Source organism: Haemaphysalis longicornis, unplaced genomic scaffold (genome assembly GCF_048455015.1).
Source record: "Haemaphysalis longicornis isolate Haplotype H1 unplaced genomic scaffold, Haemaphysalis longicornis Haplotype H1 scaffold_5, whole genome shotgun sequence".
Taxonomy (NCBI): Eukaryota; Metazoa; Arthropoda; class Arachnida; order Ixodida; family Ixodidae; genus Haemaphysalis; species Haemaphysalis longicornis.
Genome location: NW_027526385.1, coordinates 152,432,651 through 152,447,766, shown reverse-complemented (window position 1 = coordinate 152,447,766; position 15,116 = coordinate 152,432,651). Strand labels below are relative to the sequence as shown.

Below are 15,116 nucleotides of genomic sequence, written 5' to 3'. Positions count from 1 at the left end.
GGGATGTTTAACCGCCACATTTAGACCTCTCGCTAACACAACGGACATGCCATCAGTAAAGGTATGAAACATTTAGCTGCGCGTACACGCCTAAACATGCCCAACCCGTACACGCCTAAACCGGCAACTAGGCTGCCTGGAAATGAAAGACACTGTCGAAAGTGTCGCTCCGAAAGCCCTTTAAGCTGAACAACTGATATCGGCCTGTGTCATCGTTCCAAGCGGCGCAGCTGCTGATCATCCGTGCGGTGTTCGCTGGTGCTAGACCGGCTGGAACTTGAAGCGGCGACAGCTTTTCCATTGTTGTTGCGCCCATTCACGCTTTTTTTAGGGCTGACGCTCCTTTAGTTTTCGCTCTTCTTCTTCCAAGCGAACGACATACGTCCGTCCCAAAGCGAGTCAAAACCTCGAAGCCCTCGAAATCTATTCTTGCGAACATCCATGTCGGTGTAAATTTGCTTCCCAGTTGTAGGAATCTTAGTGCCTGTGCAACACATCAAACCAGATCTAAAGCACCACCACATCGGCTATATCGTCGGTAACGACATTAAGCCGTGCTGTGCGTCCATTATCCTCCCTCCCGGATGGGAGCATCTCGTGCACGCCTAAAGCGGCAATTGGTGATGGGCGCATAATTAGACGTGAAATACATCGGTGAAGGGAGAGAGAGACTTTATGTGCGGCCAGACTGAGATCTATTAATAATTTTCCGCCACAAGAACTATGACCAGCTGGTCAAGTACAACCGCCGACGCGACAATGTCGCTCGGAATGGCCTTCAAGCTAAACAAGAATTACGTGATGACGCCGCCGTCCCAACGGGCAAGCTGCTTTCAACCGATAGGAACCCGCTGCTAGTGGGCGAGGTGAAATTTTAGGCGGAAACTGCCGCGGCAGGAGAGGGGGAGGAGGGCGTTTTTACACCCGTTCAGGCTACTGTTGGTTATCTGCAAACAACTGATAACTGTGCTATAGCCGCTGTCAGCCGACTGGTGAACCTGTGAAAGAGGAATTGGTGAAGGCAAGGAGAATAACCGATGTGATAACCGCTCTGAAAGAGGGGTCGGCGGTGGCGAGGAGGTGCCCCGGAGCGGCACCCAATAAATTGAAATTACCTGAATGAACTGTACGGGAGTGGAGGAGGACGTGAGACGTATACTGCTTCGCAAAAAAATCACTACTCTCCCATACATTCACGCGCTTTCGCATAATCTGAAGAGAATTGGAAAACGCGCTGTTCTCGGCTCGTAAGAACCTGAGCCGCTGGCGGCGCCCCAGCGGCTCAGGTCGTCTGCTGCCGCAGGCGGGTGCTGCAAGAGCGATGGTTCTGGGGCTGAGCGACAAGCAATGAGAGCGGACCACGCGCCGCCGGTGCGCAAGCAGCCACGAACGGCACGAGCGTGGAATTAAACGGGGCCCCAGTTTTTGTAGCGTGAGCTACACTGGCCAAGGTTGAGCAGCTTGGTGACCCGGATGCTGCAGCGAAGTCAAGGATCCAGAATGTACCCTCCTCGTGACCCCGGCGGTCATTCTGCGCCTTCCGCTGCCTCTTCACATGGCCTCTTCACCATCTCCTGTCGTTTGTCCCCTTCAGCGCTCAGTACCATGAAGCCGAGGCAAGGTTCTGCGTGACCCACATCACGTCGCAAGAGACCCGCTTCAACCATCTCCAACAGTCACTACCTATTGAGATCGTGGTCGAGGTTCGCGACATCCTCGGAAACCTACCTACCACGAACCCTTACGACACCGTATATGCTGCCATCTTGAGACGCACGAGGCCTTCGTAACGGCAGCGTTTCCAGCGGCTGCTTTCTGTGGAGGATTTCGGTTATCGTCGACCTTCGCACCCCCTTCGCGAAATGCAAATCCTGCTCGGCTTTGCAACAAAGTCAATGAGGACCACGTCGTCTGATATGTGTGCATCAAACATCGCGCCCCGTTTCTGGCCTGCTAAGATGACGTTGTTTATTCAATATCGTCAAACTAGTGCAATAAAAGTGTATCGGTCAAAGTCAAACAGGAAGTTGCGTCAATGACAGATTGCACGAGCATCGCAATAACGTCTAAAAGGGAGAAAACGGACATCTAGGCGCACATTGTAATGATTTTGGTTGCTATACTGACCCTAGAAAATGCTGCATAATGTGTAAAAGTAAGAATCGAATGACACGGGAGACTGGAATCGTACGAGATTTATTCTAACAACGGCACGTGTGTCACCTACCCTTCGGTTCTGTAACCGACAAAGAAATTGCTTTTGTTATCTGGTGATAACATATCAGCTGCACTGACAGCTTGAAATGTGTACGTGTTTCTTTCGTCTTCCCTCTTTCCGTCCTTTGTTGCAACAGAATTCTGCATATGGTGACAGCCTCAATGACAGTGTTCATGATGATGGGATTGCATGCGTAGAAATTTAGGGCTACCATGGCCACACCATCCAAGGAGTATGCGCAGGCATCTTTGCCATTTTTAACTATCATATAAGGCTTCCGAAAGTTTGACAGTGCAATATAAAGATGAATGTCTTGCAGACACATGCCACTTGCATAATTATAATGCAGTATTTCGTACACACTACGAAGATTTTTAACAGGGTCTGCACCGTTCTATTGAAGGGTGTTTTCTTTTCCCGTTATTTAGATTTCAATACGACTTCAGAATGTGTATTTGTGTCTTTTTGTGTGTTTTTGTATTATCTTTAAGGGTTGTTGCTATTGGTAGGGGCCTCTTTTTCTTTTTTGCTGACTTGGAAGTCGCGACACGTTCTCTCCGTTGCGATGCGGGCAGTAATGGTGCCACATTTATTCTGTCGCCGAATTCCTAGGGAGTTCCCGACGGATTGGGCTACATCGACCGTGTTCTTTTACGGGGGAACCATTACCGAAGGTGTCAGGAATTGCAGGGGATGGCACAGGCTGGGTTGCAGGGGATGGAGGTACAGCGGGTTCCCTTGTATCTATCTCCTCCATGCCCTCAGAAATAGGGGGGGGGGGGGGGGGGCGGGCGGAGTTGAGAGGGAATGGTGGGAGCGGCATCGCTACTTACAGCGGTCGTTTCCACCACAACCACTGCTGACTCGGGAAGTGGTGCGTTGAAGACTTGGGCTGCCGGAGGCAACCCAGTCGGAAGCCACAGCGGGACCAGGTCAGAGTCGCCGGCCTGGGTCGCCGCACAAAGTACACACCGCTCCTCCCCCGGCCGAGTTGCGTCGGCGTATGTCTCCTGAGGGAGGGAGGGAAACCTGTTCCGCGCCTCTTGAAGGGGATGTTCTCGGTTACCTTTATGATCTCAATTTTACGGGCGAAGCTCCTCTTGCTCGGGCCATGTCCCTCGTGTACACTAGTTCTCGAGGCGACCGCTAGAGTCGCAGCTGTGTAATATTTCATAGGTCGCCCGCTAGATCGCGGGCCTACTCCTCCGTCTCCGCTGCTTCGCGTCACACTCTGGCGCGCGCGCTACTCATCATGAACACTTTGCAAGCGAAGGCAGCTGCGCGGACAGCTCGCAACGCGGCTGCAACGCGGGCCCGCCGCCAAGACTGCGCGGTGAGAGCTCACGAGGCAGAGGCGGCACGCAACCTCTCATCCAAGATACTCTCACCACGTACTTCACCGACCACAAAATTGTAATCTTCAAAGGAAAACACGTCCCACAGCTTTGAAATTTTTGAAATTAGTTATGTAATCCTTGTATATAATTTCATCGATATGTAAATGATTACATCTTGTGTGTATATAAGTGTATATAATTGCAACGATATGTAAATAATAAAGATCGTGTATATAAGTGTATATACAATCACCCCTATAACAACGTGTCGCGTCTCTATATGATGTGTGGCAGGATGTTTCACGGTTTTACCGATAAGCATTGGAGCTTCCCCCACTCATCATAATTCCCTTCGTGGAGATGGCGGGACATTTTTGTTTGAAATTTCTCATATTCCCGCGACTATGCCGAGTGAGGACCTTGACAGTTGGTACAGGTGAAACTGTGTGCTGCAGTTTTTGTACAGGGGGCTCTGTTAGGCGCAGTTTCTGCAGGTAAGCTGGCGCTTAAAACTGCGGCGAGGATACGGGATGTAAGGAAGAACTGGGCATCGAATGAAACATGCGTTTATAAATTCAGGGGGTGTTGTGAACGGTCAACATTTAGGTTGAGAATTTTCAGGGGACTTTTTGTTTTATCAGCGTATGGTTATGTGCCTCACTCGTGTTAAGCCACGGAGGCCGAACTGCAGGTAGGCTTGACTTTCGTTCAGTATTTCAGGATCAGAGATCATGCTATGGGAGCGGTGCAGGCTGCGGTTGGGTGTGACTTTAATTGCAAGTACTGCTATGCGGGTCCGTCTCAGGAGTTTTACGGCTTGCGGTTGGGCGGTGACTTCCTCCAGCAATTTCACAGTTCTTTGTTTTTGGCCTGGCATGACTCACAAATAATGCTTTCGAGGTACTTTGAGATAAAAAACACGGACCGGGAGGCATGGACTTTTCGTTTTTCGTACATTCAGTTATCAAGAAGCGGGGGTACTTACCAGGTTTTGGAAAAATGATGGTTCCGGGTCGGATCGCGTTGGCGGAGTGAGGGAGGTTGATTTTAGGATTTACCATATGGTATGTTATAGAAGTAAGGAGCACGGGGGTTCTTTTTTGCTGACTTCACACTGATGGCCAGTGATATGCCGAAGCTTCCTGCCTGGTAGACTGACAAGGAGCCCGTCAACCGAAGCGTGACCCCGGCTGCAACGGCCTAAGTTCGAGGCTTCTACTTTCACCTTAAAGCGCATTCCCACGGTTGGTTACTGCGTGAGCGTGGATGCTCGGGGTCTGTGGTGCAGCCAATACCGTCACCATGAATACACAAGCTGCGTTATACGTCGTATTCTATTTTCGACCATATTTATTCAGTCTGTAACCTCCTGTCTTCGTTCGTTCCTATTTTTGCTATCAAACGTTATTACATTTCGGTGTTAGTGCTGTGTGTACGTACTCTTTTTGTAGTATTATGTTGTCGCATTAATCCAAGCCAAAATTATGTACCCACTGCCACCTTCACGTTCGTGAGGACATGGGCGAAGACGGCTATGGCAAGACATGGATTCCCGGGCAAGGGCCGCAGTCTCACTTTCGATCTTACGGAAATATTTTCTAACTCGCTCTCTTTCTCTCCATCATGCCTAACGAAATGCCTCAGGGTAAGCCTAACTGAGGGGTGAAGTCTACGGCGCTGAAGAAATGATCAGCTATTACAGTGCATTTCCACGCTACAAAGAAAAACTATGCACATTTCTCATAAAATTGGCAGTGTGGATACGTCTAGTTATATAACGTATGAATTGTTGACATAGTTGTAACGAAAGAACTAATCCTGTTTCACAGCTGAAAGATACATTTCAGTAGAAATTTCAATAAGTGTAGAATTACCTAATAAGCATATTTATAAGTTCTAGAGTGCTACGTTGAAATAAGGCCATAAATAAGCGATGGCGGACCGTCTGGAGAATATTGGGTTTGAGGCGCTGAAACTTGACTGGTTATGAGGCGCGCCGTAGTAGAGTGCTCGGCATTAATTTTGACCACCTGGTGATCTTTAGCCTGGGCATAAATCTCTAACACACGGGTATTTTTGCTTTTCGCCTCCATCAGAAAAACACCCGTAACGGCCGGGAATCGGACCCGCGTCCTTGGGCTTAGCAGCACAACGCCATAGCCACCGAGCCACCGCAGCGGTGAGTTCGTTTTGTCTCCCCACCATTCCGTCATGTATTTTATGGTGCGGTCATTGAATCCCCAAACTTGAAATGACGGTCCGGCTGCATGCTCTGCTTTTGCCTTGTAGTTTGTGGGGATCATGGGTTTATTATGAAGTGAAGATCACGATCAATATTCATAGACACGTTGAGAACAGGGCGTGAGGGCTCTCGGGCTTCTAAGAGGATTAAACGGACATGTCGGGACTATCGGGCTAAGAAGTTCTAAACATGAAACAAAAAAGCCGCTTTCTGACGCATGTTGTGCACGAGCTCTTTATTGCTCATTTGGTGATTGCCCGAATCGTCACGTGTTCATGGCAGTGGGCAGGAACTCGGCTACGGCACTTCCGATCGCCTTCTGGACTGCCTTAGATGCATCGTCCACAGCGTCACTCCTGGCTTCCTTATCGGATGGGTTGTCAGCGGCACCATTGTTCCTCCTGAGATTTACTGCGTAGACAATGGAGCAAAGCGGAAGTGAATAGCCTCATTCGACACTCTTATTTCTCTATACAACAACTGAAGGCTAGAAAAACTGCTTGCGTAGTTTAATTTCAATTAATTTCTTGGGTTTTCATGTCATTACCCTATTTCACCAGTAAAATTAGCAAATCGCTCTCCCTTAGTTAGTATCAATACAACGTTAGGAAGCCGCAATGTAAATTACATTACCATTTACGGCTTCGTGTTTTGAAAATTAAACTGCTTTGTGTTTCCAACCTTGACTATAAAAAAATCACACTAATCTCCTGCATGCATAGGAAACTTGGCGTACTACTTAAATTTCAAAAGGTCGTTTAACATTCTCACCTAACAATGGTAACATTCAACACGTCCTTTTTGAAAGTTGACTCAGCTATGAAAATCGCAGCCTTGATATAATTTGAGTGGTCATCATTTCTGGGCAACATAATACGTAAGCTGCCTACCGCACCCTTTCAATAATTGCATTCTATTTTTTTTTGTGAAAAAGTAGTGCCACAACAACTTTTTTATGATTTCACGTAATATATTACTTTGCGTATTCGCCATCCTCTTTGTACAGACATAGACGCAGCGTTTTACGGCTTCAATTGCCTGTTATATGAAGTTGGTTGCAATCTTCCTTTAAAGTACACACTACAGCACAGTGTAATTTGTATAGCCGACAAAAACTACCGCACATCGTCAAAAAAATTAGTTGCCGATTTCTTGTCGTCTAGTGATCAGTGATCTGATAGCGCGCAGGCAGCTATCTGATCAGCGGGCGCCTTTGACAGAATTCCTATGCCAATAAATATATTTCTTTTTATATTTTTCTTGTTCTAGTGTTTCTGCGCCAAAAGATCCATCTTGCTTAGCTTGTTTGCGTTGATTAGGGCACCCTTTTGGCATGATTTCCGAGCCCTGGTTTAAAAAAAATGTTTTCGCTTCTTCGATCACTGTCCTTTATATATTTATAGATCTACACATTTACTTTTAACAATTTTTTTATTTATTTCTCTTCCTATATGTTGTCTGTTGTATGCCTTATAATCATGTACCCAGTCCATCGACCAAGAGGGTCCTCGCGCTCTCGGTGAACACTTCAAATAAAATAAATAAATAAATAAATAAATAAATAAATAAATAAATAAATAAATAAATAAATAAATAAATAAATAAATAAATAAATAATGGAACATTATGGTAGCTCTTTTGGTAGTTAGTTGCTATCAGTTAAGTGGGAGGCATACAAAACTGCATCTAATATGCATAAAAAGCAAATACCGCATTGGTAAATTTGCCATCAGGTATTTATTCAATTGGCGGGGCAGTACAAGAGCCAAACCATCTGTTCGCGTCCACCGTATAGTATGGGCTTGTGTGCTATTACATCAACTTCCCCTAGTACTTGAGTTTGTGAGGGACATGTAGATATTGTTGACGAAAGACGGTTTCTATTTAGGTTCAAACTTACATTACCAGCCTTACAGATAACTGTGTAGACGTGTTTACAAAATTCTTTCAAGCCCTCTGTGAAATGGGCTCTACTGGCCGCTCTATCACGAAGGCGTGGCCTGATAATGCAGCTAAGGAAACCATCTGAGGACCTACTTACGTGGTTGTGCTTTTTTGGCGTCCGGAACCTTCCTATTTTCATAATCTCCATCTGCAAAGAAAGAGAAGAAACATGAGAGGAGCTGTTGACGTCATGAAGGCACCAGAAGTGGACGTCGTCTTTTAGATCAGCTAAAAAGAGTGTCTCGGCCTTTTAGTTTTGGTTCACCCCCTTTTACAACTTATGTCCGTCGCTAGGCGAAAGGGGGAAATTTGCTGTGTCAGCAGCGGTCATATCACCGCGGGGTGAAATAATTCCAAAATGGCCGCGTGTCTGCTCCTTTCGTAGCCAATGCCGGAGAAACATGATAGTCGACTGGCGCCCCTGCCATGTAAACGCTTCGCTTCTCTTTCCCGCTCACCTCTCATGCCGTTCCTCTCCCGTCTCGTTCCTCTCAAGATAACACGCTTGAGGTTTGTTCAAGTCAATTTAAATTGATCGCGTTCTACTTCTCCGGGCCGGGTGCCTGGATGCCAGCGCTGCTGTACGGTGGAGACCTGCGTGATTCGAGGCACCCCCGGCCGTGGCGGCGCTTTTCTGATGGAGGCGAAAAGCAAAAACGCCCGTGTGTTCGAGATTTCGGCGCACGTTAAAGATACCCAGGTGGTCAAAATTAATCCATAGCCCTCCACTACGTCGCGCCTCATCGCCTGCCTTGCATCGGCGCGTTAAACGTTACAATCAATCAATCGATTTGAGGCACCCCACTACAATGTTTATAGAACCACGTTGCCCAGCTCCACTTCCATTCTAAGCGGAACGTGGGACTTATGTATTTGAACCTCTCGTTATTGTTTCCAGCTGATTTCTTAAAATTTCGCAAGGAGCTATAGTTGCGCAGGCAACAGAAGGCGACGATGTTCTGGAGTTGATGTAGCATTTCTTTTGATATCACAAAAACGAAACATCCATGAATTTGTTAATTAAAGGACACTGTAAATATCACTTATGAACTGATTGTCTGCCTCACATTTGCGTAATGTTCTGTTTTTGTTCAACAATGTTCGCCACAGAACTTTGGCGTTTAGGCTGTAGGTATATAAGACTACTGCGCAGAATCATATACAATCTGACCGGGTGTCTGAGTCGAGTCACAGACAGACAGACAGACAGACAGACAGACAGACAGACAGACAGACAGACAGACAGACAGACAGACAGACAGACAGACAGACAGACAGACCAAAGTTTCTGCGTTTAGGTAGCCCAAGAAAGACCATCGTCTTTGAAAGGCTTGTGCACTCGTACTTCAATATGTCACCCCGTAACAAAAACGTTGAGGATCCCAGTACTATGATAACGATGCGCCCTGTCAAGGGGCATCCCGTGAATTTTTTTGGCAACCATCTCCATACTTTTCTTGTCCTCTCAATTGCGACACGTGTATTGGATCTCTCTGGTAATTGTTATGACGTCAAGTTAACAGTCTTCATCATTCTGCTTCTACTTTTTCAAAGCACATTGCAAGTCATGGAATGGTAGAAGTTTGAAAGAAGCACCCAGCAACAAGTGATTTCAATGAAACAGTACATTTAGGGGTGTCCAATTTTCATACTACAAACATGGGCGAACATCTTCCAAGCACAAAACGCTCGACCAAAGCGTTCGTAATAATAACAAAGCTTACGAATTGCAAACTTTTACTGCATGCTGTGTTAGTGCGTTAAATTTCTTGGAGGAGGCAAGTGCTGCATTTACGTTGCCCCAAAAGCTATAGATACTTAAAAGGAGACCTGCGATATCACACTAACGTGGCAGTTAACAGGGAGGCGTCAGGCAGTTCTAAATCTGGTTTGCCTACAGCTACTCCAAACATTAGGTAACGGCTCGCCCCATAAAAAAAGTTCACGCTGATGCATGGTGCTTTAGAAAAGCGTTCGTTTGCAGTCAAGCCAGAGTGGTGAACCGGACGCTCCTGAAATAGGACGCAAGTACGATATTCAACAATATCTGTCGTCGATAGCTTTTAACATGATCGATTGAGACATTCAAGTTTGAGCAATTGAAAAAAGGTCGCATGTGATTTTTTTTCTGTCCCAGGACGCAATATCTGTGTTTCCTACAACGCAAAGAAAACACTAAACTTGGCGATACCTAAGCATAGAGGGCTACTGAATGCACCAATTAAACCATCCCTAAAGCGTCGGGTTAGAGCTGTCTATCTGTCCATACAGAGTGAGCGGATGTAAAGGCGCTTGTAGCTGTCGTATTTGTGGTTGATACAATACAAGCACGTGCAGCATCACAGTTACTGCTCTCGTAAATTCACATGACGAGAAAATAACCATTTCTCGCTGTGCTGAAGAAGTATGTGTCCTATTTAAACTGCTGGCTGATAACTTAAACGAAAAACTGCCTGTTTGCCTAGAAAGGTCTTCATCATTCACCCCAATTACAAATTTCTTGCGCTTTTATTAGGACGCACACTGTTTGCATGGGGTTCGAGGTTTTCGATAATTTTTTTTGCGCTGAGTATGACACTAAATGCAGCATTTCTCATTTCTTTTTCCGGTTCCCGCTGATATACATATGACATTTCGTGCAACATACTGGTGTATAGATATTTATTTTAAAACATGTGATTGACCCATCTTTTAGGGGAATCGGTAAAACACGAAAGTGAAATGTGCTTTCACAGGATTAGTTGAATGTGTACCGTGCATCGACATGAACTTGTTCATCGCAATTTATATTTCTTCGTTAAGGCACCGAGGCGCATCAACATTAGACACTGAAGTACATGCGCCGGACCATTGCGTAAATCCGATTGAAACTCTAGGCGCTCGCAAACAGTATGAACGAAACCGAACTGGTTGTCAGGAAATCGTTTGGTGAAGCCACGATCCGCTACAGCGAAAGGAGCATGGTTTATGGGTCGGCAGCAGTCTTGTGAATGTGTTTGGCGAGCGACGACATGCTGGCGGGTCGCTTCGGCGAAGGTGCGACCACATTGGTGCTGCTCCGTGGCGTGTACAGCAGACGGTTGCGTTGCGACGAGCTCAGCTTGTGGAACGCGAGAGGCAGAATTCGTAGCTCGGTTTGGCGAGTTCGGCGCACGGATAAACGCAGAAGCTTGCGCTGCTATACGCGGGTTTATCGAGGCGCCAACTATCAGCGCTCATTAGCGTCATGACGCACTACTTCGCCTTACCTCCCTAGACGGCAGCACCATCTGGATGGAGAAATTATTTGGAAGGATATAAAGTGCGTTCGTACGGTCACGCGGGCTTGACGTAATGGTCCCGTTGGCAGAGTGCTTCCCACCTCCCGTTGCGGCCAGAGTGATCGTGGGGTCGAATCCTAGCGCCGCCGCGTCAATGGAACTTTTTCTGGCCATGTCATTTCCGTGACGGATATGACGTCAGTGAGGTTTGTGTACCCCTTCATAAACACTTCCGTCTTAAAATCTGAATACCGTATTTACTCGCATAATGATCGCACCCCTGAAGTTCGTCTTCAAAATATGACTTTTTTTATTTCCCGCGCAATGATCGTACCCTGAACTTGCCGCAGCCATATGTCATATGTGTGCCAAGTCTAGACGGCGATGGTCGTGCTTACGTTAGTTTGCTCCTATTTCAAAGCGGACATGGCTACGTTATTGACGCGGACTTGATGATATTAGCGATATCGGCAAGCGTGAGGCCAATATTGGTGCGGAAGAAAGTCTCACTAAATGCCCATAATGAACTCACAAAACATATAAAAAAACCCGCTCGGCTTTCTGTGTCGGCAGCCGTGTCTTGATGTCCCACACTGTGACAGTAGCAGCCACTTATTGGTCGACCTCTTCTCACCTCACAGCGAACTCATTCCGGCGGCGCGTTCCGCAATTCCGTCATTCCGGAGCGTTCCGTAATGAAAACACTGCATTTTGCATCACTCTGGCTCATTGGGTGGTCAGTGTAGTTTTTGTTATGTTTTTATTTGTTATGTTTATTATGCTCATGAGACTTATCGTAAACATTCTGACCTGAAACTCACGTTTTCTGCGCTGAAACTTCTTCCCGAAAAATTTACCCCGCGTAATAATCACACCCCTAACTTTGCATCAAATTTTCGGGAAAAAAGTGCGATCATTACGCGAGTAAATACGGCAATACATTTAACGGACCGTAGCTGCACTTTGGTTATTGAGGCGCGCCGGAGTGGTGAGCTCCAAAATAATGTTAACCACCTGGGGCAATCCATGTTTCTCGTGGTATGGTTTTCGAGGAATAAAAAAATTAAAAATAAAGTGCCGAAATGAATTTTCTTCTTGTGTGCCTTGCCAAAGCCGTCATTGGCCTGAAACATTGCATTGCAACAATGGTTGCACTCAGTGAAGGATCGCTAAGCGTCTTCTCGTATTTGTGCATATTTACCGTTCGCAAATCGGAGCTTTGCAGTACTGCGTGGCCAGCCACCGAATATACCCTATGTCAAGCGAGTGCTCATTGAGACGATTTCTCAAACGTCCTTTTTCGGCCCCCCGTTGTTCCTGGGAGCCTCCTTGGACTGCCTCTGTGTGCCATATAAGGCGGCATCGCAAGGCCTCCAAATTCATTGCGGCAGTGTTTACGGTTGCTGAAAGATGGCTAAGTTTATTTTCGCATTTAAGCGGGTTGGTACTTGGTATCAGTTTTTTTCTCATGTCTTAAAAAGGCCCAACCTGCACCGCAACGACTATTTTCTGCAGTGCTATCAAGATCTTGTTTTTTTCTTTTTAAAGCGTTTTGTAGATTCTGCTGTTTAAGGTTTGCAATTAAGAGCAAGGCTAATTTAGCAAACACAATCAAGAAAATTCAGGCAAAATTTGAAAAAGAACAATTTCGCGCTCTTCTTGACAAACTGTTCCAAAGTATCAACGTTAAACCTCTTGACGCTGTGATCGAAGCCAGTGGGTCCAACTCTAAAATTTCTAAAATAGAGGGTAGGATGGGCTGTATTAACTAGCTGGTCGAACGCGGACGCACTAAGTAAGAAAACCTGTGCGAATCCAAAAAGGCTGTGAAACATAAAAACGCCGTCTTGAAAAACATGTTTGTTTTTTTTCAAGAGGCTTATCCATAATCAGTAACAATGGCGAAATGAACTGGGCACCTGTCACTCAGGGGGAAGGCTGCTTCGCGATCATTTCCTCCGTTGGTGAACAAGCGAAATGGCCTGTCTAGGCATAAGGCACACATATCGCGCACAAGGTACCCCCAACTCTGGTCAGAAAGAACACAATATCGCGTCTCTACTCTTGAACGGATAAAAATTACTTTGTCAAGGAGGAACGGAAGGCTCGCGTGAACACAAGGAGCTTAGATTATTCGGTTTCAACAAGTAAGCCGAGTTTGTGAGCGATTCCCCAACTCAGGAGACTAGACGGCTTTTCGCACAAGCCCCGAACACAACGAGGTGGCTGCTCCTTCGGACAGAAAACTGCCAAACAAAGGTCACCCAAACAAAACACCACCGGTCCTTCGGTATCTCCCCGGAATCTCACGTGGCTATCATTTCGTGAATTCTGCCGCTAGTGCTGATCCCGTGCCCTCGTCTTCTTGGCCAACCACATTCCCACTTCTCAACGAGCAAATCTCTTATGTTTTTTCTAGTTCCTTCTTTCAGCTCAACACGGGTAGTGTACGAACACGTTTTGATGAAAAAAGTATTGCCGCACCTTGCACTAGTGGTTCAAGGTTGGAGAAACAGTGGAGCTGGACGTTGACCTAGCATCTTCCGGGTTTCTCAAGTTTTTCTAGGTATTTTTTAGGCCTTGTTAGGTTTTGTTAGGTTGTGCGATGGTATTGCTACTCTAGGCTGGGAACCTGCAGTCTCTGACTTCACAAAATCTTCCTTTATATAAACACCGTACTTTTTTCTGGGCATGATAAGACAAGTATCTAATAAATTACGTGACACTGGAAAGTCGCACGTGGTATGGCCACCAAGAGGACAAAAGTCAAACCTTTGATCCCAGATTACAAGCTCTGTTCCGCAACGGTCAACGTAACCATGATCATAACCAATTTAATGGGGAAATAAAACACCTCGTCTTAAATTTTTCGCCTACCTTGAACCGGTATAACCTGAAACATGACGATGGACTGTTTTTCTGTTAGCTTCGTCGTCTCCCCTTGTGCACCATCTTTAGGATCTGCATATAAGAGACCAGTTCAGGTTGATGAATTGGCTTTGGCTAACACGTAGATAAAGCATTGGCAAGATAATCAATGCACAAAGATATTCAATATCGTACCATGGCGAAGCTGGACATCTGCGGGTGAAGTTTTTATTCATTTATAAATTCTCTGCATGATTAAAACACACCTAGGAGTTAGCCGGATAAGGCGGTAATGAAGCTGTCTTCAAGTAAACCACAAACATTGTTGTAATATATAACAGTTCACTATTGTGCGCTGTTTTTGTGCTAAAAACGTACCATTAAGCTCTTTCGGACACCCATCTGATATGGTGTTTATTTTATTTTACTGCTGCCTGGTTGGCTGACCTGCCCCCGTATGATGACAAATATCCTAATCACAGGCTTATTCTATATAACTCTTACTGTGACATTTAATAAAACTTTGATATGAAGAAAAAAGAAAATAGCTGGCACTTCTCCGCCGTTTTGCGGGCGGGGCCAAACTGTGCGCTCTCACCTGCTTTGGAGGACACGTCGAACTTCTCCCGTTCCAGTACTTCGGATCCTCCCAAGGCGTGCCCGACGATTCTAAGCGTGCTGGCCGCTGCGAGCAAGTACAAAGCGCTTTGTATTAACGTAAAATTTACGCGGTACCTACATCGACCTGAATCGGGGAATTCACCGAGATGTAAGGCTACCGATTAGTTTGAGGCGCGTGATATAAAGTACAACCCAAGCTTGGCTGACGTAGTTTCTTTGAATTTCACCTGTCACATACATTGAAGACCAATGTGAAAGTAAGGACTCTGCTGGCGAATAAATATAAAATATTGTACGTCAGTTTTCGAAATGCTCACTTGCTTGACTAAACCACATCACGCCGCATTTCGTTGTTCTGCAAACGCTGTTGTACTTATTTGAGCCAGGGTGCCCGATGAGATCGCCCATTACTAAGGGTTCATGCGTTTGTGTTTCATAAAGTTACAAACGCGGGATATTTCATGTTCACCACCATATGTGCATTTTGCGCCCCAGTGCTCAACGTTACCGTTTGGGTGCATAGCAAGGTTTAGCATTTCCCCAATACAAAGGAAAGTCTTAGTTTCTTTTGCATGCTGTATAAAAACTCGTACAAAATAAGTCAAATATCAGATAACGTTTTTTTT

The 15,116-nt window shown here is 46.0% G+C and overlaps 1 protein-coding gene across 1 annotated transcript; it reads right to left on the bottom strand.

The window, feature by feature from the left end:
• Positions 1-6,062: 6,062 nt before the first annotated feature.
• On the bottom strand, positions 6,063-14,826 carry LOC144139943 (uncharacterized). Its single transcript, XM_077672168.1, has 5 exons — positions 14,808-14,826; positions 14,468-14,554; positions 13,879-13,962; positions 7,839-7,889; positions 6,063-6,208 (listed from the first exon to the last, which is right to left on the bottom strand). The coding sequence occupies exons 1-5, from the start codon at positions 14,824-14,826 to the stop codon at positions 6,063-6,065; spliced, it is 387 nt and encodes a 128-aa protein (XP_077528294.1).
• Between the last annotated feature and the right edge of the window lie 290 nt (positions 14,827-15,116).

Bases quoted from the DNA above. Each gene is read 5' to 3' on its own strand.
- LOC144139943 (XM_077672168.1), bottom strand. The intron at 7,890-13,878 runs GTAGGCGAAAAA...CTTTCTTTGCAG, and splicing joins TCAGGTTATACCGGTTCAAG to ATGGAGATTATGAAAATAGG. The intron at 6,209-7,838 runs GTAAGTAGGTCC...TTGTCTACGCAG, and splicing joins CGCCAAAAAAGCACAACCAC to TAAATCTCAGGAGGAACAAT.